This window comes from Bos taurus, chromosome 24, assembly GCF_002263795.3.
Source record: "Bos taurus isolate L1 Dominette 01449 registration number 42190680 breed Hereford chromosome 24, ARS-UCD2.0, whole genome shotgun sequence".
Classification (NCBI taxonomy): Eukaryota; Metazoa; Chordata; class Mammalia; order Artiodactyla; family Bovidae; genus Bos; species Bos taurus.
Genome location: NC_037351.1, coordinates 52,845,634 through 52,871,858, shown reverse-complemented (window position 1 = coordinate 52,871,858; position 26,225 = coordinate 52,845,634). Strand labels below are relative to the sequence as shown.

Here is a 26,225-nt window from a genome sequence, read left to right as displayed (position 1 = left end):
CCAAAGGACATTTTAATCCCCCCCCAGATCAACTCTGGCTTGAGGCTGGATTAAGCACAATGGCAGTTTAGTAGAAAGAACATTGGATAAAGTATCAGGAGATCCAAATTCTCCTTGAAAGCTATCCCAGTAAAGTGGTGCGGAGGAGGGATACAGCGGCGTATGAAGATTCTGGAGTGCCGGGGTCAAACTACTGCTCCCTCCGTTGCTGGGTAACACTTGGGCTCCTTGTTTCTCTTCTAGTTTTATTGAGATATAATCAACATACAGCACTGTGTAAGCTTAAGATGTACAACTTAATGATTTGACTTACATACATCAGAAAGTGGTCACCACTAAACAATAAGTTTAGTGAATACCCACCATCTCATATAGATGCAAAATAAATAGAAACAATATAGTTTGCTTGTGATTAGAACTCTTAGGATTTATTCTATCAACTTTCATATATAACACCAACCAGTGTGAATTATATTTATAATGTTGTACATTATATCCCTAATGCTTATAACTGGAAATTTGTTCCTTTTGACTGCCCTCCCCTCCCTGCCTATACTCTTATTTTTAAAGCTACCCTCTTCATCCTAAATGGGCTTTGCTTGTGGCTGACATGGGAAACAGTCTGCTTGCAAATGCAGGAGACCTGGGTTTGATCCCTGGGTTGGGAAGATTCCCTGGGGAAGGGAAAGGCTACCCACTCCAATATTATTATTATTTTTTTTTTTACTTTATTATTCTCTGCTGAGAATCACAAAACGATTTTGGAGTTACTGGGCCAATTTCTTACTTAGCCAAGAACATTTTTATATTTTCTAAATTTTAAAATAATGAACATGTCCTTTTTATAAAGAAAAAAAGTGTTTAGAAGAAAGGAAAGGCATTGCAATGGGATAAGTATAGTAAATGACAGAAGGACCCATCATGGTCGAGGCGAGGGTAGGAAATGTGCACACCGCTGGAATCGTGCACCTTTGATGCTGGCGATCTTTGGAGTAGCTCTCTGTCTTAGCCTGTAGGAGAATGGATGTGAAAGCACATTTGAAACCCACTCCTCACACTGATGTGATCTTCTGACACTCAGCTCTGACTTTTCCCTTTGGAGAGGTCAAAACTTGCCTTTGGAAGATGGGTCTCTCTTTTTTTTTAAATTATTTATTTATTTTAATTGGAGGATAATCACAATGTTGTGGTGGTTTTGCCATACATCGACATGAACCAGCCACGGGTGCACATGTGTCCCCATCCTGAACCCCCCTGCCACCTCCCTCCCCACCCCATCCCTCTGGGTTGTCCCAGAGAACCGGCTTTGAGTGCCCTGCTTCAGGCATTGAACTGGTCATCTGTTTTACATATGGTAATGTACATGTTTCAGTGCTGTTCTCTCTCTTTTTTTTTTTTTTTTGTTCTTTTAAATCATCCCACCCTCGCCTTCTCCCAGAGTCCAAAAGTCTGTTTTTACATCTGTGTCTCTTTTGCCGTCTTACATATAAGGTCATCGTTACCATCTTTCTAAATTCCATATGTATGCGTTAATATATTGTATTGGCATTTCTCTTTCTGACTTAACTTCACTTTGTATAATAGGCTCCAGTTCCATCCACCTCGTTAGAACTGACTCAAGTGCGTTCTATTTTATAGCTGAGTAATATTCTATTGTGTATATGTACCACAACTTCCCTATGTATTTGTCTGCTGATGGACATCTAGGTTGCTTCCACATCCCAGCTATTATTGTAAACAGTGCTGCAATGAACATTGGGGTACACATGTCTCTTTCAATTCTGGTTTCCTGGGTGTGTATGCCCAGCAGCGGGATTGCTGGGTCATAAGGCAGTTCTAGTTCCAGTTTTTTAAGGAACCTCCACACTGTTCTCCATAGTGGCTGCACCAGTTTGCAGTTTGACGAACAGTGTAAGAGGGTTCCTTTTCTCCACTTCCTTTTCAGCATTTATGTTTGTAGATTTTTTGATGGCAGCCATTCTGACAGGCATGACATGATAACTTATTGTGGTTTTGATTTGCACTTCTTTAATAATGAGTGATGTTGAGCATCTTTTTATGTGTTTATTAGTCGTCTGTAGGTCTTCTTTGGAGAAATCCACTCCAGTATTCTTGCCTGGAGAATTGTACAGAGGAACCTGGTGGGCTACAGTCTGTGGGGTTGCAAAGAGTCGGACACAACTGAACGACTAACTCTTTTTCGTCTTAAATAATCATTTTGTGAATTTTTAAAATATGCTTTCATGTATTATTTCACTTGAATAAATTCTGAATTCTGTAAAGTACTCCATGGAGCTGAGTTTATTACACATTTCAAAATTGTAAGTAACAGCGTTAAGTATGTGAAAGTGAAAGTGTTAGTCACTTATTCACGTCCAATTGTTTGCGATCCCACGGACTACAACCTGCCAGGCTCCTCTGTCCATGGAACTGTCCAGGCAGGAATACTGGAGTAACAACTAAAAGACGTTTAAGGACCTCTATGATCTAGCATAGTCCTAAGTAAATGGTGGACGCTTAACAATTATTCAATCTCATTTTACTCTACATTTGTGTGTTGTTATATACACTACTCATGTGGTAGGCTTAGGAGGTAGTGTTCGATTATATAAATGAATATTAGTTGGAATTGCTATGGCTGACTGATAGAGATGTGAACGGATGACAGTGCCTCAAATGTGCATCTTTAAGGAGCTCCTGGGTTGGGGTTAGTGTGTGTGTGTGTGTGTGTGTGTGTGTGTGTGATGACTTGATGAGAGGACAGGGATAAGGGAGCTGGTCTAATTCATCTTAGTTAAAGGGGAGGGTACACTGTGCATTCTTTACCACATGAGGGCCTTTCAAGGCTAAATGAGGAAACAGATGTTAATGGCTTGAGGTGTGTTCACCATCTAAGGATAGAATAAAAAAATCTTCATGTACTCCTCATATTCACTATAAGATGGGTCTCTGCATACAATGTTAATATGCGTGACTGCGGCATAAACCTAGATTCCACATGAAAAGAAAAACGCCAAAATCTATCCAAGAAACTAATGCAGAGCTCTGCTATTTTCAAAAGAAAATGGCATTCCCTTGTACAGAATTACATTATTTATACAAACCCAACATCTGGTAGAATTCAAATAACATTTTGCAGCTCTTGATGCTTTTCTACCTCGTCTTAGAATGGTTTCCTAGGACACAATAATTCCCATGTCAGTTTTAGAGCACTGAGTTTTCAAATGCTTTGTTTTCCATTTCGTGTCACGGCAGCAACATAACTCATGACAGCCCAGGAAGTGTTTCAAACAATGGATGAAACAAATGGCAGTTCAAGGTAAACTTCATACTACCGGTTAGAACCTCACCTTGTATTTCGCGTTTGCAGAAAAGCTGGTCCTCCACCGGACAGTGTAAAGTCGCACTTCGGACGTTTTTTGGTTCTTAGGGACAGAGTTGTCTGCCCAGCTGACCCTCACGGCATCGTGGGTTAGAGCCACAGCCTGTACACCTACTGGTGGGAGCATGGGGGTGGAGACATCTGGGACCGAGGTGGGGAAGTCATCAAGCAAAGGATAATAATCAACTGGGTCAGTGGGATCTGGGTTTAAAAACCCGACCAATGAAGCAAACAAATAAATACATAAACAAAAGAGTTAAAAACATAAACATCAGTGGCAACAGGTCACAATGAGTTAAATGTATGGCAATAATGATGAAAGGGAACATGAGAAGAACAGAAAAAATTATAATTAATTCAATCGGAAAACTCATTAGAAACAGTATTGCTAGATTTCAAAGGTAACTGTTTTCCACAATCTCCTTATTTCCTTAGAATGCTTCTATCAATTTGACTGTCGCTTCTCGTTACATATTTTAAAAGTCCACTTTTTTTTTTTCTTGGAATGTTGTACATTGCTTCTTCAAAGATCCAATAGAGAATTCATCAGTTTTATAACTAGAAAGATACATCAAAATAAAATTCTAAGGACTGTCTATTTCATTTCCTCCTGCAAAAGAAATAAATGCCTATCTGATCCCTGTTGTGTTGTTTTTCTCCTTCTCTAAGGCGACTTGGTATCTCTAATGCTTTTATTATTGCTTAGGTTTTATCTGCATAAATATTGTGTAGGTAAGAAACAAACACGGGATAATAAGCAGAGGGCCCTGAGATCCGTAGCAGTCTATGGCTATGACTGCACGATGTCAGACCAAGCCCACATGGCTCAATGATGTGACGGTTAGGTTTCACATGGCACATGGTGTGGTTAGACTGAAATCCTTAAAGAAAGTGTAGAAGTGTCCATCTTACCCACATTCTCACAGAGTAAGCTATTTATGGCATCCCTATATTCTATGCTCCTTGTTCTACAATTTTAAATTCCAAGGAAAGACTTCCTATCATTGGGCCGAGAGACAGAATGAACTCTGTACGGACTGATGAGATTCACAATGAGATACACACATGCTTTGATCCATACCACAATCAGAATCTGAACACTGATGTCTGTGGTTTCACAAAATTCTCTAGGAAAACCTTGTATTTGTTTTGATGCTGCCGATGCCAGAATCAGGAGAGTTTATTTTGCAGCTGGAGAACAAGTCGAATATTGAGCCTTTCATTTATTACTGAAGGTGTTTAAATTTGTTAAAATTTTCTTTTAAATCATACATGTGTTCTCACTAACAAAAAATGAGATGAGCTCTTAGACTGGCCATACAATGGCATTTGGGGAGATGAGGCCTACCAACACATAGAGTGTCTGGAACAGTAAACATACTGAGTTTACATCTGTAAGTATAGTATAAAGACTGTGGGTTGAGTTTCATGATTATGTCACTTTGTTCACTGAATTTTAAAAGTCTACTCCCTACTCATCACTGTTTTCTAATGAAGTATTTAGTAGTTTACTGGGCTGTGGTCTTTGGAGCAAAATATAAAATCTGAAAGGAAAAAGAGAGAGAGAAAAATGTGTGTTTAAAATTTAATGACAGAGCCCAGGCTTTTCATATTTCCTTTGATGTGTCTTCTTATTAAGGGCTCCTTTAAACCTGAATGGGTTTATGAGATGATGAAGGGCGGCTGAAGACACTGCAGCCTCTAGGAGGATCCCAATCAGTCATCAGGCTGGTACATCAGTGGAACATTCTGGCAAAACTAAAGCAGGCGCTGTCTTCACTTGACTTATTTCTATTCTTAGCTGACTTAAAGAAGAATGTTACGCATAGCATAGGACTACTCTCAACCACAAACTCTTTGTAGATCAACGTGTATTCATGTTATCCTATCTATTGTTTCTTTGCCTAGTTTTGTTGAAAAACTATACTAACTTTATCGTTTTTCATAGATACCCCATATAAGGTTTTCAAAAGTAGTGATTTTACTTTAAGCAATGGTAATAATTCTGCTATTTCTGGCTTTTAGAAAATTATGTTTTTCATAAACTTCTTGTTGAGTTTCTCAGAGTCTCAGTTCCAGAATGCATCCATAAATTTCAAACAATGCTGTTTTTTGATATATACCTATGAACTTATGTAATTCAAAATTTTCTACCCTGGCCAAGTTTTGCTTGCTTATTTTTGGTGGAAATTTTTTTTTTTTCAGGCATGGCTTGACATTCTATTTGCCACTTCTTCCATAGTTGGGCTAATGCAACAGCCATAGTTACATGGACAATTTGACTTTAAATTAAAATTAAATACAATTAAAGTGTCATTTATTGTGTTGCACTAGCCTATTTCAGATGTTCAATAGTCACATGAACCTTGTGTCTGCCATACTGGATACAGTAGGTATTTCTAACAAAGCAGAACTTGTTAGTAGGTAGCACGCACTGCTCTAAATATATGCTACATATATTCCTAATTGTCTTTCCCTCACAGGTCAGAAACTGAGTAGTTGAATTAAATAAATTATTTTGCTGCCAAAGAACTCTGTTTATGCTTTTTTTTTCTTCACCATTTGCAGTGGTGATATTCAAAAGAGTGGGGAAAAAAAGACAAAAACACAAAATATAGCTTTAAACCTTTTGCTAAAAAGAGAAACCAATTCAATTCCTAATAGTTGTTTTGGTGAGAAAATATAAGTGTTTTAGTCAATATACTAAAGCTCAAAACAAGCTTTTAAAAATAATACAATTTTATATCTGGATTGTACTTCCTTTAGACATTTATGAAACAATTGAAAATAAACAAATTCAAACAACGCATCTCATTATTCGCCTGTTCTCATCCAGTCTCCAGGCTCAAAATGTCTTATTCTTGCAACAATATGAAATAAAAATTTTAAAAAACAGCAGCAAAACAAGCACACTGTTAACCTGCCCTTTTGACCTAGTGAGACTTTGCTTGGCTGTAATGCTGATGTGTTCAGAATGAGATGCGGTCCAGAGTGGACCAGCATCTATGAACACATCCATGTGGAAATCACCATAGCCTGATATTCCAGCCTGATGCATTTACTGCCTCTGAGCTTTATTATTATTACTTTATGTTCATCTCTTCCAGGGCTCCTCATGGGAGTACTGTGCAGGGGCTCAGAGACCAAAAATGTCTTCTAAGGATCCCTAAGACACCCTTACTGTGATAGTTTCCTGCAGAACCTAACCTTTGATTCTGTTTATTTGTTCTTTGTTCTCTGTGGTGTGTGAAAACACAACAAAATAAGTCTGCCACATCTGGGCAGGGATGTAGAAAGAGCTGGTTTTATTCATCCTCTCCAACCCCTTACTGACTTTTCCCCAATCAGAAAATCCCTCATACGCTTTTCAATTCTCAGTATTATTTCATTTCTCAGATCCATTGGGATTAGTCATAGCAGGAAAAAAATGGTCTTATGGATCACTGGTATTCTAGAAACCACTCTGGGGATGCCATATGCTAAGAATTAAAGAATGACAACAAATGTTAAGGGAAAAGAAGTTAACAACACCTCAGACAGTTCTCCAAGCAATTTATCTTCAAGTTATCTGAACTCTATCTCTATTTTAACTAGTTTCTGCTCAAAAAATGGATTTTGGAGGTCATCTTTGTGTTCCTTCCTTGTGGTCTTTAGTTTTGGTAAAAAATTATGAGTTCTTAAAGACGGATCATGGTACAATTTTGTTTGGCCTGATCATGAGCTCAAATTCATAGTGAGGACTTTTTTAACTGTCTTTTACCCAAGGCAGGAAAGAGCGGACTAATGAATAAACATTATGGGAAGCGCTGGCTCAGCCAAAGTGGTTGCTATCACTCAAAGGAATTTTGGCAGAATAAGAGAATAAGAGGAAGTAAAAATCCCAGACACCCTTCACCATGTTATCTCATGGTTTCTATCCTGGCCTCTATTTGCCTCATATCTCTATACTTAGACACAACACTTTTGACAGTAAATGTTCTCTGGGTAATATTTCTTATTTACCCTTTTTTTGGGAGTCAGAGTCCCTCTGATAATGCAATGCAAGATATATACTGTCTCCATGGATAAATTAATATACTGACATGCACCCAAGCTTTTGCATACCACTTCAGACCGAGCACAGATGTTAAATCCAACAGCCAAAGATTCAAGGAGACTCTGGGATAATATCAAAGGTTTAAAAGGAAATTTGGTGGACATCAATAAAGGGATGGTATGCTGTGAAAACCATCACATGACAACTGCAAATCTGGTTTACAACTGTATATTCTCAAGACAGTTTCTGAATGAAACTTCAAGATTTGGAAAACAAACTGTACAAAGTTCACATAAATTTAGGTGGTAGCAGAAGTCACAGGACCACATCATTTCCTGGAGGTTCATTTATTCCTAGCTGCCAGGACTCATACTCAGGCACCCCAGTGATTTTCCATGGTGCTCCTACTAAATCCTGCTCCTTTGCATCAGATCCTTTGTTGTCATTAAGGTGAAAACAGCTGATAAGTTGAATGAACTTTGAGGATTGTGGGTTTTGAAAGGATCAAAGTATACATTAAAAAGATAGAGTAGGATCCTGGGTTTTGCTTTCACATTTCAGACATAAGGCTATTAGGAGTGGTCACGTGACTTGAGTCATGTGCTGGGTCATGAGCAAGCCTCACAGGGGTACTTATGGTACTTATTCTGTTTCTGAGTAGGTCCAGCCTTATTCACAAATAGTCTCCATAAATGACCGGGATCTCACTTTCTAACCCACCCTTTTCTCTTTCTCATTTCCTTGAGCCCTGTTTTCCTCCTTTGCCTCCTCTAAGGTCCAACTCACATAACAAATTCCAGAAGTGATAAGCCCTTGAAGCAACCAAGTCTTTCAGTGCCTACAGGCCTTGGGCACTGTTGGGGTGACCCTTTGGCCCAGCTCAGAAAGAAGCTCCTGTATGACTCAGCCTAGTCCAAACCAGCCCCATGAGGGCAGTTGATGCTTGTTAATACCACCTTGAAGGACCCTCTGCAATGAAGCTAGTGTCCATTCAGGCACCTGGTGGCCTTCTGCAGAGACCCTCCTGCCTACATTGAACTGATTTGGAAATAAGTTGCCCAAAGGAATGAACAATGGTGTCAAGACACCAAAATATGAAGCTACTGGAAACAAATAAAGAGAATAAGGGATCTACATTCTTTATGTCCAAGTACTAATTTACAGACTGAATTCCTCTCACAATTTTGATAACCCCCCAAATAATAAATTGTGCATGTATATATACACATAAGCCTCGGACATGACTTCATACATTTTTTTCTTCATTATTTGTTTTGTTTCATTTTGGTTTGTTGTTTTCACAACTCAAATGCCTTGTGAAAAAAAGATGAACTATTTCAGCTTACCTGTGATAGATCGGGTGGTAGCACTTTCATAAAGAGGAACTCCTTCTCCTGCATTGTTAAAAGCTTTTAGGGAGATGACATAATGGGAACTTGACTCTGGAGGAAAACAGAGAAAAAAAAAATGTACGTGTGGGTTTATTTAATGTGCTGAAATACTCAGGATAAACATTTTCCTGAAATCAAATTGAATATAGTCAATTAAGCAAACAGTTGAAAAATGAGTGAGCTTGATTCTGGGAAAAGGGCAGCAGTGGTGGAAATATAGTTTTTGATCTTCTTGAATCTCCAGGTAAAAAGAGACAGAAAAACTAGATGGAGAAACAAAGGCATTCAGACTTTTATGACAAAATGAGGTGATGGGGTCTGTATGTTCACATCCTAAAACACCAATAGATGTGGACAAACCCCCAAGGCCCTTAGAACCCACACGTTATTAGTATCTGTGGGAGAGAAATTGGAGGGAAACATCAATCCTGAAAACAGAGTAATTCTAAAATAACTACCAGGTAATGCTATTAACAGAAAGTACAATAGACCAGTTTGAGAATGGTAAATATAAACCCTTGAAACTAACCTACAAACTCTCCTTTCTGGGACAGGGTTCACCTTGAGGACAAACTATTGAAAATATATTTAAAATTTATGAGTAGGTCAAACAACAGACATGAAAGGAAGAGAAAGTCCAGATCAAAGTAGGAGAGAGGAATAGTTTTGAAAACTTGGAACGCAAACTGCCACAATTTTTAGTGTGTACCAGGGTTTGGCCAACTTTTCTGTAAGAGACCAAGACAGTCCATACGGCTTTGCAGTCCAACTAGTCTCTGCCACATATTCATCTATATTTGCTTACAACTCTTCAAAAGTACAAAAAGCATTGTTAGTTCAGTGATGCCCAACAAAAATAGAACCTGGACCAGATTTGACCCACAGGCTACAGTTCCCTGAGCCCTGAGCCCTGAGCCCTGGTGTAAGAAAAACAAGAGGACAGGGAGCTCTGTGTATTTAGAAAAGCTATTTGAATTTCTGAGCATGCAGGGAAACAAATCTCATAAAAGCAAGCACAAAAAAATCTGTTGAGGTTAAGTTTCTTACAAAATAAAATGAGGACACTATCATACCTACAGACAAGTACACAAAAAGAGGATCGAAAGTACACAAGAAAAACACATCAAACCTGCGATTTGCTATCCCAAAGTGAGCTAAGTAATGTTAAGAAAACAAAATCCCAGAGATGCAAGAGTAACATAAATCAGAATGATTACAATTCATAAACGAGGTGGCATATTTCAGAAAGAATTATATTTAAGTAAAGAAGTAATTTTAGAAAGAAAGTATAACAAGGTGAATAAATAAAGCAACAAGGAGAAAACAAAAACAAGAGTAAATTAAGAAAGAATAAAGAAAACGCAGGAAAAAGTGACACATACCGCAGCACACACACACACATTTGAGAAGGAAGAACTTACACTGGAGTAACAGTGGTCCTTGAGGGAAAAAAATCAAAGAAAGGGAACAGAACAAATGCACAGAAAAAAATGCAATGCAAGAAATTTTTGCTGACTTAAAAAAATCTTTTAGGCATGTGGACACAAAGAATACAGGATTTATAAGGGGGAAATGAGATTATTATCAGATTTTTTTTGACAGCATCATTTTGTGCCAGAAGAAACTGAAGTGATTTGAGACACTCAAGGTAAGAAAATGTGATCCAAGGATTTCACAGTCAACAAGAGTTAACTTCAAATATAAAGGGCTGTTATAACAGTTTGATAACACCCAAACTCTTACCAACTTGCAAGGAATCAGGAAATATTGTTCCCCTGATCCTCAGAACCACTGGAAAATGAGCCTTGGCTATTTAAAGTGACCTGAGAGATACTGATCTAATAGCTAACTGAAGAACAATAAATTTAATGAACTAAGACTAATTGAGGGTTAAAAGGAGAAATTTTATTTTGTAACACTACATGTTCTGATACTGTCCCCATATTATAATCATAAGACAAAATTAAGGGAGAATGGGGATAATATATATAGAAACATTTTATTAACTATTATTGATGGTGAGACTATTATTAATGTTACTCTAATACGAATGCAATATGAGATAGAGCAAACGAGAAATCACGAGAAAGTCTAATTCTGCGGTACCCTACGTCCTTCAGATTGGGATCCCTGGTGTGAACAAGGACACACCATGTAAAAGAGAAGAGATGAAGTATTGTGTTCCTAAAATCTAATTGAAAAAAATCAGTTTAACTGCAAAAGGTATTTTATCTCTAATTCTGTCCACTGAAAACATCTAGAAACACTGACTTAGTGACACAGGTATCTTTTCACCCAAACTGAGATTCTGAAAAAAATATATTTTGCACTGCAAGGAACAAAGGCTTCTTGGAGAACTGGTTGATTCCTAGTCTAAGGCAGAAAACATAGCAACTGAGCCTGAAGCTTCCTGAGATCCCAAGTAGAAAGGAAACCATCAAAGAATAACAGGATTGTGTCAAACGGATTTGGAAGTCAAGTTGGAAGAGCTTCCACAGAACCAAAGAGGAGGACAAACAGCTTCAACAAATATAAATGTTGCAATGAAATTAAACTATGACTGTCTGAATTCATAGATACTTTAAAGAATAATAAGAGTTGGTCATTTCTGAATTGGACAGGGGAGCAAAGTACTATCTTCAAGTCTGGGTAATGAGCCACATGTTTAGCATGTCCTTCTTAAACAAACTCTACCAGTGTGCAACCAAACAGTATATGAAGGGTGTATCCTATTGTAACAGTATTCCAGCTAATAAGAAACATGCAAATATCGCTAGTTTTTTAAGAATTCATGATTGCTAAGATAAAACAGAGAATCTAGACATTATATACCTAATGAAATAGGGCATCCCAGGCGGTGCTAGTGGTAAAGAACCCACTTGCCAATGCAGGAGACCTAAGAGATGGTGGTTCGATCCCTGGGTTGGGAAGATTCCCTGGAGGAGGGGATGGCAACCCGCTCCAGTATGTCTGCCTGGAGAATCCCATGGACAGAGGAGTCTGGTGGGCTACAGTCCACAAGGCTGCAAAGCACTGGACATGACTGAGGCGACTTAGCATGCGCACCACAATGAAATAAATAGTACACTGCCCTCTAGTCTGGCTGAAGGGATCAAACCTACTTGGTCTGATCAAGCTTCTGGATCCAACTGCCAATTTGCAGAAAATACAGCCAAGAAACAGGGTGAACTCTAACTTAATTCATGAAATGATATATCGGTTGCATGTAGTTTTCTGTGTCTGTGTTTGATTTTACAACAGCTTTTAAAATGAATGAATTTATCTCTGACAGTGTTCTTTGAAAACTGATTAGATGGATTTTTCTTCATGAAATTTTTATGTGACCTAAATATTCACCTTAAAGACATGACATTCCAAATGACAATGACACAAGAACCACAATACAACAAGAAGAATAAAATAAAATTACATTTAATGCAGCCAAGGGGCTTCCAGTCAGTGCCTGCTTCGCCTCAAGAGGAGATATTTGTTCTTTTTTAGACTTATGTTATCAATCTGGTTTACCAAAAAAGAGTGATCAGTCAATAAGTATTAAATGCTGTTGGAGATAAAAGAATGTTTGGAAAGGATGGACCTCTCTTGCCAGGTTACAATCATAATTCTGGGCAGAGAACACAATGAAAAAGTACATGAAATTAAGCAGAAAAGTATGTCATACAATGTATGAATGCTACATGAGTTTAGAGGCCTAAAAACTTAGTGGGGGATTAGCTCATTAAGGAATTATCAGACTTGGAACTAGTACTGACGGGCACGGGTAGGATTTAGAGATAGAAGGATGGTCATGGGTCACAGCCTTGAAAAACTCAGCAGTGGCCAAAGAACTGGAGAAGGTCAGTGTTCATTCCAATCCCAAAGGGCGGTGCCAAAGAATGTACAAATTATCATACAATTTTGCTCATTTTGCATGCTAATAAGATTATGCTCACAATCCTTCAAGCTAGGTTTCAACAATATGTGAACTGAGAACTTCCAGATGTACAGGCTGAGTTTAGAAAAGAGGAACAAGAGATCAAATTGGCAACCTCCTACTGGATTGCAGATAAAAGCAAGGAAATTCCCCAAAAATGTCTGTTTCTGCTTCATTGATTACTAGAGAGCCTTTGTGAGGATCACAACAAACTGTGAAAACTTCTTCAAGAGATGGGAATACCACAACACCTTAGAAACCTGTATGCAGGTCAAGAAGCAACAGTTAGAACCTTACATGAAACAACAGACTGATTCAAAACTGGGAAAGGATTATGACAAGGCTGTATTGTCACCCTGTTTATTTAACTTATATACAGAGTACATCATGTGAAATGTTGGGCTGGATGAATCACAAGTTGGAATCAAGATTTCCTGGAGAAATATCAACAGCCTCAGATATGCAGTTTATATCACCCTAATGGCAGAAAGCAAGGAGGAATTAAAGAGCCTTTTGAAGACAGTGAAAGAGGAGAATGAAAAAGCTGGCTTAAAACTTAGCATTCAAAAAACTATTATCATGCATCTGGTCCCATTATTTCATGGCAAATAGATGGGTAAAAAGTGGAAGCAGACAGATTTTCTTTTCTCGGGCTCCAAAATCACTATGGACGGTGACTGCAGCCATGAAATTAAAAGATGCTTTCTTCTTGGAAGAAAAGCTATGATAAACCTAGACAGCATATTATAAAGCAAAGACATCACTTTGCCAATAAACATCTGTACAGCCAAAGCTTTGGTTTTTCCAGCAGTCATGTATGGATGTGCGAGTTGAACCATAAAGAAGGCAAAGGGCTGAAGAATTGATGCCTTCAAACTGTGGTGCTGGAGAAGACTCCTGAGAGTTCCCTGGACTGCAAGGAGACCGATCCAGTCAATCTGAAAGGAAATCAACCCTGAATACTCACTGGAAGGACTGATGCTGTAGCTCCAATACTTTGGCCACCTGATGCAACAAGCTGACTCATTGGAAAAGACCCTGATGCTAGGAAAGATGGAAGACGAAAGGAGAAGAGGGTGGCAGAGGATGAAATGGTTAGATTGTATCACCAACTCAATAGACATGAATCTGAGCAAATTCTGAGAGATGGTGAAGGATAGGGAAACTTGGCATGCTACAGTCCAAGGAGTGGCGAAGAGTCAGACACGACCTGGTGACTGAACAACAACAAAAGAATAAAATATCTCAGAGAATAATGGGTCAGACTGAAAACAGTGAGGAAGATCATCAAAGCACTTTTCTATTAGGAAAAATACACTTTATAGTTACTGGATTTCAAACATATATAAACTACAACGTAAACATTTATATTAGATTCAAACCACATCTAATTACTTCTTTTGGGTGAAATTACAATTAATTTACCAGTATACATATACTATGTATTTGTGTTTGTCTATATATTTCTTTCTGGGCTTTCCTGGTGGCTCAGAGGGAAAGAATCTGCCTGCAGTGCAGGAGAAGCGGGTTCGCTGCTTGGGTTGGGGAGATCCCCTGGAGGAGGCAATGACAACGCACTTCAGACTCCTGCCCGAAAAATTTCATGGACAGAGGAGCCTGACCAGGGGCAGTTCACGGGGCTGCAAAGAGTCAGGCACAACTGAGCAACTAAACAATAATGCGTATTTCTTTACCAAGAGAGTGAGAGAGATATCAGGAATGCCAAACTTACATGATTAGAAGTTAGAGTTTTATTTTTGATTTTGTCTTTGTTTTCAAACTTGAGAGAGGGAGGGAGCGAGAGTATGGTAGAAATATTTGGCTATAGTGTCAAAGACAATATGGCCTAGAGGATCTCAGACAGGAATCCATTTACGTATTAATAATTCATCAAAGCAGAGGGGCTAGCACTCAGGTTCAGGGTGTTGTTAGCCTATGGAGAGCAGGCTCAGAGTAGTCAAACCTTCTGGAAACCCAGAGTTTTATGGGAAATCCACAAATTTTCAAATGTTGGCAAACGATTTAAATACAGAAAATAAACTTGTGCTGGCAAAACAAAATCATATATCTCTGAACTGAATCCAGGTCCGTGGCCCCTTGTCTATAACCTTAGAGTCCTACATATACAGTTCAGTTCAATTCAGTCGCTCAGTCATGTCAGACTCTTTGTGACCCCATGAATCGCAGCACGCCAGGCCTCCCTGTCCATCACCAACTCCCGGAGTTCACTCAGACTCACGTCCATCGAGTCAGTGATGCCATCCAGTCGTCTCATCCTCTGTCGTCCCCTTCTCCTCCTGCCCCCAATCCCTCCCAGCATCAGAGTCTTTTCCAATGAGTCAACTCTTCGCATGAGGTGGCCAAAGTACTGGAGTTTCAGTTTTAGCATCATTCCTTCCAAAGAAATCCCAGGGCTGATCTCCTTCAGAATGGACTGGTTGGATCTCCTTGCAGTCCAAGGGACTCTCAAGAGTCTTCTCCAACACCACAGTTCAACAGCAGCAATTCTTCAGGCCTCAGCCTTCTTCACAGTCCAACTCTCACATCCATACATGACCACTGGAAAAACCATAGCCTTGACTAGATGGACCTTTGTTGGCAAAGTAATGTCTCTGCTTTTGAATATGCTATCTAGGTTGGTCATAACTTTCCTTCCAAGGAGTAAGCATCTTTTAATTTCATGGCTGCAGTCACCATCTGAAGTGATTTTGGAGCCCCAAAAATAAAGTCTGACACTGTTTCCACTGTTTCTCCATCTATTTCCCATGAAATGATGGGACCAGATGCCATGATCTTCATTTTCTGAATGTTGAGCTTTAAGCCAACTTTTTCACTCTCCACTTTCACTTTCATCAAGAGGCTTTTGAGTTCCTCTTCACTTTCTGCTATAAGGGTGGTGTCATCTGCATATCTGAGGTGATTGATATTTCTCCCAGCAATCTTGATTCCAGCTTATGTTTCTTCCAGTCCAGCATTTCTCATGATGTACTCTGCATATAAGTTAAATAAGCAGGGTGACAATATACAGCCTTGACGTACTCCTTTTCCTATTTGGAACCAGTCTGTTGTTCCATGTCCAGTTCTAACTGTTGCTTCCTTACCTGCATACAGATTTCTCAAGAGGCAGGTCAGGTGGTCTAGTATTCCCATCTCTTTCAGAATTTTCCACAGTTTATTGTGATCCACACAGTCAAAGGCTTTGGCATAGTCAATAAAGCAGAAATAGATATTTTTCTGGAACTCTCTTGCTTACAACTACATTCAAATATGTATGTATTCAGGGAAGAACAGGTAATAAGGTGTGGTTCTTTCCCTTCTGATGTCTGTGTCAGAAGCTTTCTCTCTTTTGTACTTTAATAAAACTTTATTACACAAAAGATCTGAGTGATCAAGCCTCGTCACTGGCCCCAGATTGACTTCTCTGGGGGTCAAGAATCCTGGCAGTTTTGTGGTTCAGCAGCAAACTTTCATCTTGGGGGCTCATCTGGGATTCTTCAGGACAAGGTAAGGATGGTTGGAGCTCTAGTTCTTTGTTCTCCTGTGAACATGCTTTCTGCTATACGTTACTAACGCTACGGTGTGCTTGTGTGAATGAACGACACGCCCTGCATGAAGCAAGTGAGAAGCCCGGCTCTGCGGCTCTGTGGTGACCTCATACAGCTTATGGCAGAAACCCTGTTGGGGGTTTATACCAACCTGCCAATGGACTTCCCTGGTGGCTCAGATGGTAAAGCATCTGCGTACAATGCAGGAGACCTGGGTTCAATCCCTGGATTGGGAAGATCTCCTGGAGTGGCAACCCACTCCAGTACTCTTGCCTGGAAAATCCCATGGACAGAGGACAGCCTGGTAGGCTACAGTTCATGGGGTCGCAAAGAGTCAGACACAACTGAACGACTTCGCTTTCACTTTCCTTAGTCAAGATGTCAACAGCAATCAAGGTCTACAACAACCAAGTAGAAACGATAAGATGTGATAAGGAGGATAAGCATGAAATAATAAAGCAGGTGTCTGTTATGCAAGGCTATTGGATACACTGGTTTTCCCTGGACCCCTCTAATTTAGACTGGAATTCAAAGTGAAGAATGTCTGATTTGAGCTCTGAATTTCCCGCTCAGGGTTAATGCTGATGTGTCCAGGCGGTCAGCCTCATCCATGTTACACTGAATTCGCACCTTCCCCTCTCTGTCCTTACCTCCCAGCTGCCCAATTTATACTTCTTCAGGGCACGTATTCCGTAAAAGTCTCTGGAGCATTGCTGTACAATTGGCTTTCAGTTTTGGAAATAGGCATTCTTTCTTTCTTTTAAAAAAAAAAAGTACCATAAGTGATTCATTCTCATTTCACTGCCTCAAATTTTGGTCTCAATTTGAATTACAAGAACATGTGTACCTCATCTAGCTGCTGTCTGGCTCCTGAGCAGTGTTCATCATTTCTTTACCTCCCCCACAGTAAAGGTGAGCTCACTGTCATTTCAATACTGACTCTTGCTAATATTGATAGCCATGAAGTCTATAGTAAGTCTCTGAGCAACGGCAGCTCCTTCCATTCCATGTCCACCACCCATGGTAGAGGATACGCTCACAAAGACTATGGAGTTTTACCATTTACCAGCTATTGGATTAATGAGCTACATTGAGTGCTAAATTCTACAAATCCTAACCATGGTGTGTACATCTTGAGGGTGATCAAGCTTTGGTTCATTTCAGTTCAGTTGCTCAGTCATATCTGACTCTTTGCAACCCCATGGACTGCAGCACAGCAGGCCTCCCTGTCCATCACCAACTCCTGGAGTTCACTCAAACTCATGTCCATTGAGTCGGTGATGCCATCTAACCATCTCATCCTCTGTTGTCCCCTTCTCCTCCCGCCTTCAATCTTTCCCAGCATCATGGTCTTTTCCAATGAATCAATTCTTTCCATCAGGTGGCCAAAGTACTAGAGCTTCAGCTTCAGCATCAGTCCTTTCAATGAATATTTGGGACTGATTTCCTTTAGCATTGGACTGGTTGGATCTCCTTGCAGTCCAAGGGACTCTCAAGAGTCTTCACCAACACCACAGTTCAAAAGCATCAATTCTTCACAGCACTCAGCTTTCTTTGTAGTCCAACTCTCACATCCATATATGACTACTGGAAAAACCATAGCTTTGACTAGATGGACCTTTGTTGGCAAAGTGATGTATTTAAGTGACCAAGCTTAAATTTAAATAAAAAGTGGCGATGGCTTATTCTCCGGAAAGGTAAACAGATGTTCAACAGAGATGCTTCTGATAAAGGAATATTGCTAGAGCTAAGGGTCTTTAAAGACGTTTAAATCTAGTATGTTGCTGTTTTTAGTTGATAATTTGAGCATCAGGTAAGTTCGCTGACATTTCTAAGGTAACACAGAGCTGCCCAGCACATAGAAGACCTAAGACAGCTTCATGTCCCCTTTTTCAAGAAGCCTCTCCTTATGCCCTGCACGCTCTCCGAGCTAACATCTTTTGGGCCCCTCTGGCCTCTGTACAGTGCTTTTGTCAAACTGCATCTGGATCTCCTGAAGAAGCAGTAGGATCTTTTCAGGTTCAGTTATTAGTTGCTTCCCTAGTAGCTCAGACAGTAAAGCATCCACCCACAAGGCAGGAGACCTGGGTTCGATCCCTGGGTCGGGAAGATCCCCTGGAGAAGGAAATGGCAACCCACCCCAGTATTCCTGCCTGGAGAATCCCATGGACAGAGGAGCCTTGCAGGCCTAGAGTCCACGGGGTAACTTTAAAGAGTCAGACACAACTGAGCAACCAACACTTTCACTTTAAGTTATTAGTGGCTTTGAACTCTTTTTACATTGTGATGGAGGCATTTCATTTAAGTGTGTACTGAGGGGGAAAGATGCTGTGAGATGTGGAACAAGGGAGAAGGAGGGTTTGTGTTTCCGCCCCTTACAAAAGAATGTCATTTGTGACTGTACCACTAGAGGGCAATGTGGAGCTATTTTTCTGCACATGCTCAGAGCTCAACTTTAAAACAAGTAATCACAAAAGAATTGCCTAGAATTGCTCCCTCTTTAGACACATCAAATGAATTAAACACATTTAATATTATCATAATGAATTCCAAATGAATTAATCATTAATTATGGTCAGACCCCATTGTTCGGGAATACATTTAATGACAATTATGAGAGTAAATTTATTTTTTGGATTTGCTAAAACGTTACAGATATTTAGGCTTGAAAACATATCAATTGCCTCTGAAAAATTGTGTACAGCAGTATTCTCTCATTTTAATTTACTCTGACTGAATCGTACTGAGATAACTTGAATTTTGGTACATGTCCATGGGGATTATTTTTAATTATGGATATTCTGGGTGTTCATTGGAAGGACTGATGCTGAGGCTGAAACTCCAGTACTTTGGCCACCTCATGCGAAGAGTTGATTCATTGGAAAACACCCTGATGCTGGGAGGGATTGGGGGCAGGAGGAGAAGGGGATGACAGAGGATGAGATGGCTGGATGGCATCACCGACTAAGATGCACATGAGTCTGGGTGAACTCCGGGAGTTGGTGATGGACAGGGAGGCCTGGCGTGCTGCGATTCATGGGGTCGCAAAGAGTCGGACACAACTGAGCGACTGAACTGAACTGAACTGATTCTGAGTGATTCCACAGATTTCAAATTATTGATCAGATTTATATCATCGTTTGGCCAATATTTCCTATAGAATGCATCACATTGGGATACAGAAAGATAAAAATGTATTTAATAACTCTGAGCATCCAACACAGATGGCTTCTGGCCAGTATCTTATTTGTGGCCAGCAAAGAAGGAAATAAACATACATTTATACATTACAGGGGTTGGACAAGGAATGGGCAACAGGAAGATTTTTTGGGTCTTCTTCTCCAGAGACTAGGTAGGTGAGAGAGCCATTGTTCTGAGAGTTTTTGTTGAGGCTTGCCTGAAGGTAGTGAAGTGCATGCATCTCACGGGGCTGAGAGAATCAAATGACTTGCAGACAGCTCCTAGGGGGCTGGACCAAGATGCTGTGCTTAGTAACAAAGGCCAGTAAGAAGAACATCATTATTTTTAATTAATATTTGGTGTGAATTAAATGCCACCGGCATGTGCTAGATTGACAGCCCACAGACCTTTATTCATTACAGATTATATACTTCGCTCAGTGGCCCCATCAATGCCAAGTGCTTGTCGGGGCCCAATCTCCATGTCCCTACATCTTTTGCCCTCTGTGAGCACTGCCAACAAGTCAATTAGAGAAAATTAGAGTGGTAACTGTCTGCCTAGCGCAGACGCCGGCTCACTGCAGAGAACCAGGGTGACCCGAGGCAGAGTAGAGGCTACCAGATCCCTGTCGGAGGGTAGATATGACTGGACACCTCTGACCCCCCTGGACCTGAACTGTTTAATTAAGGGTAATGGGTGGACAGCAAACACAGCCAACTGCACTGATCTCTTAAAAGGGTGAGCAACTCATATTCAAGAAAGATGCAATTTATATAGTACATTCAATATTCAATTCTACTCCATCATACACACCTGTTTGCAAATTTAATTAACAGCTAATCTAACTAGCATCCTTTGAAGGTTTTCTTCCTTTCTTCCTTCCTCCTTTACTCTTTCTTTCTCTTTTCCAGGAGCACTATCCAGAGAATGGTCAGATTATAACATCCTTGGCTCATTAACCAGTCTTACTGGTACCAAACTGCACATTCTGAAACCTACCAGTTCATGAAAAATGATCCCAAAGAGACTGTGCGACAAAACCTCTTACTTACATATTTGTTATTCTTTGTCTATTCATTTGTTCCTTTGCTCATCAATTATCATTTAACATCTTGTGTGTGTAAGGACAAGGTTATATGTTTTCTAGTGTATGTAAGGGTTGAAACAAACAAGTCATTTTTCGCCTATCTTTTAGTGGAGAAGTTATGTTAGAAGTTTAAAAAAAAAACCAGAGCAGAAGTGTTCTGGAGTCAGCTAGGCTGTGTGGAGAAGACGGCAGTTTTGCTGACTCTTCCGATGAAGAAAGGTTGAGCAGAGAGAGTGACAGAAGCAAATACAAGTGAACCAGGCAAGGTGGTTGTAGAATCATGCGCGTTAGAATGAAATACCGAGTTTCTTCTCCTCCTCCTTTTTCTCCCTCTGCCCCATCCTCCTCCCAACAGTAGTATTAGTTGGATGTCTAATTAGGCATTAGACATTCATTCACTACAGTAAGTCCCCTACATACCAACTTCTAAGCTGCGAATTTCAAAGGTGCGGATGTGCATTCGTGTGTCCAGTCACGTAAGTTAGTTCGTGTGTCGAGCGTACATTGTCACGTGTGTGCATCGTCTACAAGTGGCTGTGCTTTTGTGGCCTTTACTGTACAAGTCCTTCACAGACGACAGCAGTACAGTATCTTTATTTCAAGCCCAGCATGTCTGGAAACAAGCGTAAAAGCAGCGATGATATAGCTGGTACTGCTAAGAAGTGCTGAGCAATGATGATGGAAACGAAAGTGAAAATAATTGAGGGAGTGGAGTGAGGTGAAGAGCTGGAGCTAGAACTGCAAGAGGACTTCACGCTGTGCGTCACAAGCCACTTCCTAATGAAGGCCTGATGGAACCGCAGGCCCAGAGAAAGGACAGAGAGAGACAAGAGGGAGAAACAAGCAACTGGAGAGAGTCATGATGCAGAAACGGGCAAGGGGATCTTCTTAACTCGAGGAGGCACTGTTAAATTTTGAGGCACAGGACCTGAGTGTTGAACAGTGCTTAGTGCATGAAGGGTGCAACAGCTGTTCAGAATGCAATCCAGGGCTACCATGTCATTTATGATGAGAGAAAATAAAAAAAAATAGAGCTACTACATCGCTGGATCAGTTTTTCAAAAGGGTAGACAGAACTGAATCCAGCAAGGAAGCTATGCCATCATGTCAGGAGTGAGTAAGATCGCAGCTCGCCCTCCATCTCCTATCTCTGACGACCCTTCAGCTCTACTGTTCCCCACCCCCTCTCCCCGTCCTGTCAGTGACTCTTCTTGCCTGTTCACTCGATGACAGCTCCTGCGTGCCAGCTGCTGCACTGCACCACTGTACACTCAGGGTACTGCACTGTAAGATTTAACTGTGTTATTTTGTGTGTGTGTATTATTTGTGTGAGAAGTATTATAAACCTATAGCCGGTCGTGTTAGCTGGGTATCTAGGCTAACTGTGTTGGACTTATGCACAGACTGGACTTTAAGAACACACTCTTGGAATGCAATTCCTTTGTATGCAGGGGACTTCCTTTACCTCCTATCCTTTACTTAATCCTTCCCTCAATCCAGTGTCTGGCATACAGGAGGTACCCAGCAAATATCCGTTGAGTGGATAAACGATTGCCCCTTTTTGTAGGTAAGCAGGAGAATTTTTCAGAGAAGGCAATGGCACCCCACTCCAGTACTCTTGCCTGGAAAATCCCATGGACGGAAGAGCCTGGTAGGCTGCAGTCCATGGGGTTGCTACGAGTTGGGCACGACTGAGCGACTTCACTTTCACTTTTCACTTTCCTGCATTGGGGAAGGAAATGGCAACCCACTCCAGTGTTCTTGCCTGGAGAATCCCAGGGATGGAGGAGCCTGGTGGGCTTCCGTCTATGGGGTCACACAGAGTTGGACACGACTGAAGCGACTTAGCAGCAGCAGCAGAAGCAGGAAAATTTTTAACTCCAAAGCTTAGCCCTTTATTCTTGTCTTTTACTGAATAAAGAGATGGTGAGTGGAATAACATTTTGAACAAGTTTCAAGTTGTGCTTTTAGAAATATTAATTCCCCAGAAGTAGGTAGTCCAGGGAAAGCTGCTTAGAGCAGGTCTACTTCAGAGGCTACTGTAACTGTCCAGGGAAAGATCACAGAGGCGTGGTCTCAGGTGGGAGAGAGGATGAAGAGTGAAAGGTGGCATGTGGGGGACACAGTGTGGAGGGACATTTGGAGGGACAGTGAGGAAGGGCGAAACCGAGAGGGACTCCCAGGTTCTGAGGCTGAGAGTCAGAAGAAATTATAGCTGGGATGAGAAAATCGAGAAGGGAGAGAAAAATCCCCGCTTCTGCCACGTTTTGTGGCATGCCATGCCATGCCAGGACAGGGAGGGGCACCTCAGATAAAACACACGGGCTCCGCTGGGCTCGGGTCGTGGTGTAAGGATTGTGTATAAATAACCTGTAGTATGGAGGATTCTTTCTTTAAGCCTCCGGGAAGCAGAGCATTCCTTCAGATAGTCTTCTGAATAATCGTTTTCCTCTTTGTCTCCTACTGAAGTAACTGGCTTTCTTGGGGTTATTTAGGTTCAGACTGGAGATAGTGATGTGAAAGTCGCTCAGTCGTGTCTGACTCTTTGCGACCCCATGGACTATATACAGTCCATGGAATTCTCCAGGCCAGAATACTGGAGTGGGTAGCCTTTCCCTTCTCCAGAGGATATTCCCAGACCAGGGATCAAACCTGGGTCTCTCGCACTGCAGGTGGATTCTTTACCAGCGGAGCCACCAGTGAAGCCCAGATGGGAGATAGTCTGCCTAGAATTGCTGGCTGTCTCTTGGTTGAGTGCTTCCGAAGGTGTGTGGTATTTTCCATCACGTTTAAGAAAAGCAGATTTTCATGTGTACTGTGCTGACTAGGGCAGGGATGGTCACGCCTGTCTTAGTCATGTAGAGACTGAGATCCAGTTGCCATCATCTCAGCCAGAGAAGACACAGGAAGACCTGACTTCCACGTGCCTAGACACGCTTCTCCACAGCACCAGGATGGGAAGGTCTGGGGTTTGCTCTGGACTGTTCTGCAGAGCAGGCTTTAGTCGCCAGTTAGAGCAAAAATAAACATCCGTCACCTCTTTGGTGGGTGAGGTATGCTTTGGCAGCCAGCCCTCAGAGTCGGAGAAACAATTAAATGTTCAGATTATAAAGTGCCACAAACAGCTTACAAAATGGGGCACTTAATGAAATGATTTCTCAGCAAAGCTTTACATCAGGAAATTACCAGAGACTGTACAACCAAACACAGAGGTTTCCCTCTTTTCATTCACATTTCTCAGGGAAATAATGAGTGAAATAAAAGACCAAGGTGAAAATATTGTATGACCATGTTAAGGACTCAATTAGTGAGAAACACAAATACCATTTGCTTAGTTAATTCAAGCAAACATCATTACTTTGGCTTAAAAATAATTCAGACTGACCTCCTAGCATAAAGGAGAAACAGAAGAATAAAATAATAAAATAAAATGTACTTTGGTTAGGCATTGGAAGAGGAAGCATATCTTTCCCTTTTATAAATATTTTCTATCTTTTCTTCACTTACACATCTTGTCTCCTTTTTCTATACTTCTGGGTTCTTCTCTTCCTAACTCTCCTGACTATTTTTTCTGGGCGTTCGAGAGACGGGATGGAAACTAGAAAGTAGAAGAGAAATATAAATAGAACAAAGAGAAAGAATAATAAGCACACGAATACAGAGGAGCTGAGGAAAGGGGCCAGATTCCAGCGGAAGAAGGAGAGTTTCTGCTTATGAGCACTCGTGGTGCCAGATACCAACGTGGCCATGCTTCCTCACACTTATCCCGCCCTAAGGTGGGTACCGTGATGGTCCCCACACCCAGGATGAGAGAATCCACCCTTAGCCATGGTCACAGGGCTCATGAATTAGCAGCAGTCAGATTCAAAGCCGGATCTGCCCTACTTCTGAGCCTACCCACCTTCCGGTCACGGTGGGATCAAGACTGAACAAGACAACAGGTGCAAAAGGCCCCAAATCATTTACACTCTTGTTTGAAGCAGAAGAGTAGAAAGAATGACACAAGATAGAAATGATTTCAGGACTTTACCGTGCCTCAAGTTAAGCGAAGCCCAAGTGGAATGTTCTGGCTTTCAGTGTCTGAGACGCGTGTTTGTGTGTGTCTGTGTGTATGAGTATGTCTAGTCTGCTCAATCTGTCAGCTTCTATATTCAATTTCCTGCCTTCATCTGGGTAATGTGTCTTGTTACTTGATTGCTGACCTTTAATTAATCAGGATGCCAAACAGATGATACTCAAACATTTAAGTGACATACAACCTGCACACACATATGTGTGTATTTATTTATAATTATGGTGGTTATTTCTGTATATGTATTTTTGCTTCTGCTTTCTTCATTATCTTCAGATTAAGTTCCATTTACAGCAACCCACAAAGTATTGTAAAACAGTGTTGTATTGCGAATGATGTAAATGTTCCATGACTACTCTATAGAGTCTGGTAGCCACTAGCCACATGTAACTCTTGGCCACTTAAAATGTAAGTAGCATGACTAGCGACTATTTTTTTTTTTCATTTTATTTAACTTTAATTAGTTCAAGTTTAGAGAGCTGCTTGTGGCTAGTGGCTTCCGTGGTGGGCAGCGCACCAATACAGAAGCTCCGTTTACCTTTCTGTCCCATGGGGTTGCCATAGTTACTAAGGTCTTGTGGACAACGCTAAGGGAAAATGCAGCAGGTTCCAACGTGAGGGTCCTTGCTGCTATTTCCCTCTTTAAATGTAGAATAACTCACTATACATACATACTATACTTTCATAGTCTGGGCTAAAGTTTAATAATTATATGCACATATTGCATACATATATCATATATATAGCACACACATACCACATTTACACATATATATGCATACATATATCATATATGGGGCTTCCCTTATAGCTCAGTGGGTAAATATATGGGAATGTCATATATACACATATACGTGCAAACATATATGTCACATATGCATCACATATATTGCAAGCATATGTACATAAATATGTGTATAAATACATATACATATATCACACCTGAAGGTAAAAAACAAAGCATTTGCCATGTATCTGATTCACACACACACATATATATATGTGTGTGTGTGTGTGTATGTGTGTGTGTGTGTATAAAGATACACACACACATACATACATATATCTTAACTGAGTCTATCTTCATGGCAATAAGGTTGCAACTGATGAAACTTTCGAGCATTCAACTTTTAAATTCTATGCTTTGAAATTTGGGTTTGGTGCTCATCTCAATGTATACTTGACTCAAGAAAATATGTTCAGATGGAAATTAACTTCATTAATAAATAAAGAAAAGGGACATGACATTAATTTCAAGTCTAAGTGACTATAAACTTGAACTCATTTTTAACCTCATGTTTTAATAAGCCATGAAGAAATGAAGTCACAATAGTTAGGTAAGAATAAAGACCTGGTGAAAATAATAACCACCAATGAAAAATGGCACAAAGAATATCACATTTGGCCATTTGATCATAAACAAATATAGTTTCTGACTTATGTTCTTAAGAAAATCAACTAGTATTTTAATTACCCACTCAGATTGTCTTGGGCTCGGGGGATAGAAGAAGAGAAAAAAAAAATTAGATGAAACCAGATGGACTTAAAATGAATGCAGCCAAGGTCAAGTGAATGTCAGCATTGACAGTAACAGTTAGTAG

The 26,225-nt window shown here is 40.5% G+C and overlaps 1 protein-coding gene across 2 annotated transcripts in view; it reads right to left on the bottom strand.

Moving 5' to 3' along the window:
- Positions 1–26,225, bottom strand: part of DCC (DCC netrin 1 receptor) — a 1,296,534-nt gene that overhangs the window by 162,082 nt on the left and 1,108,227 nt on the right. The window contains exons 16-17 of one of the 2 annotated variants that reach the window (XM_059881088.1): positions 8,765–8,860; positions 3,351–3,583 (exon numbers count right to left, since the gene is read on the bottom strand). In XM_059881088.1, coding sequence (XP_059737071.1) covers positions 3,351–3,583; positions 8,765–8,860 — 329 coding nt within the window. The remainder of the gene's footprint in view (positions 1–3,350; positions 3,584–8,764; positions 8,861–26,225) is intronic. The other variant, XM_059881089.1, reaches the window with a different exon arrangement.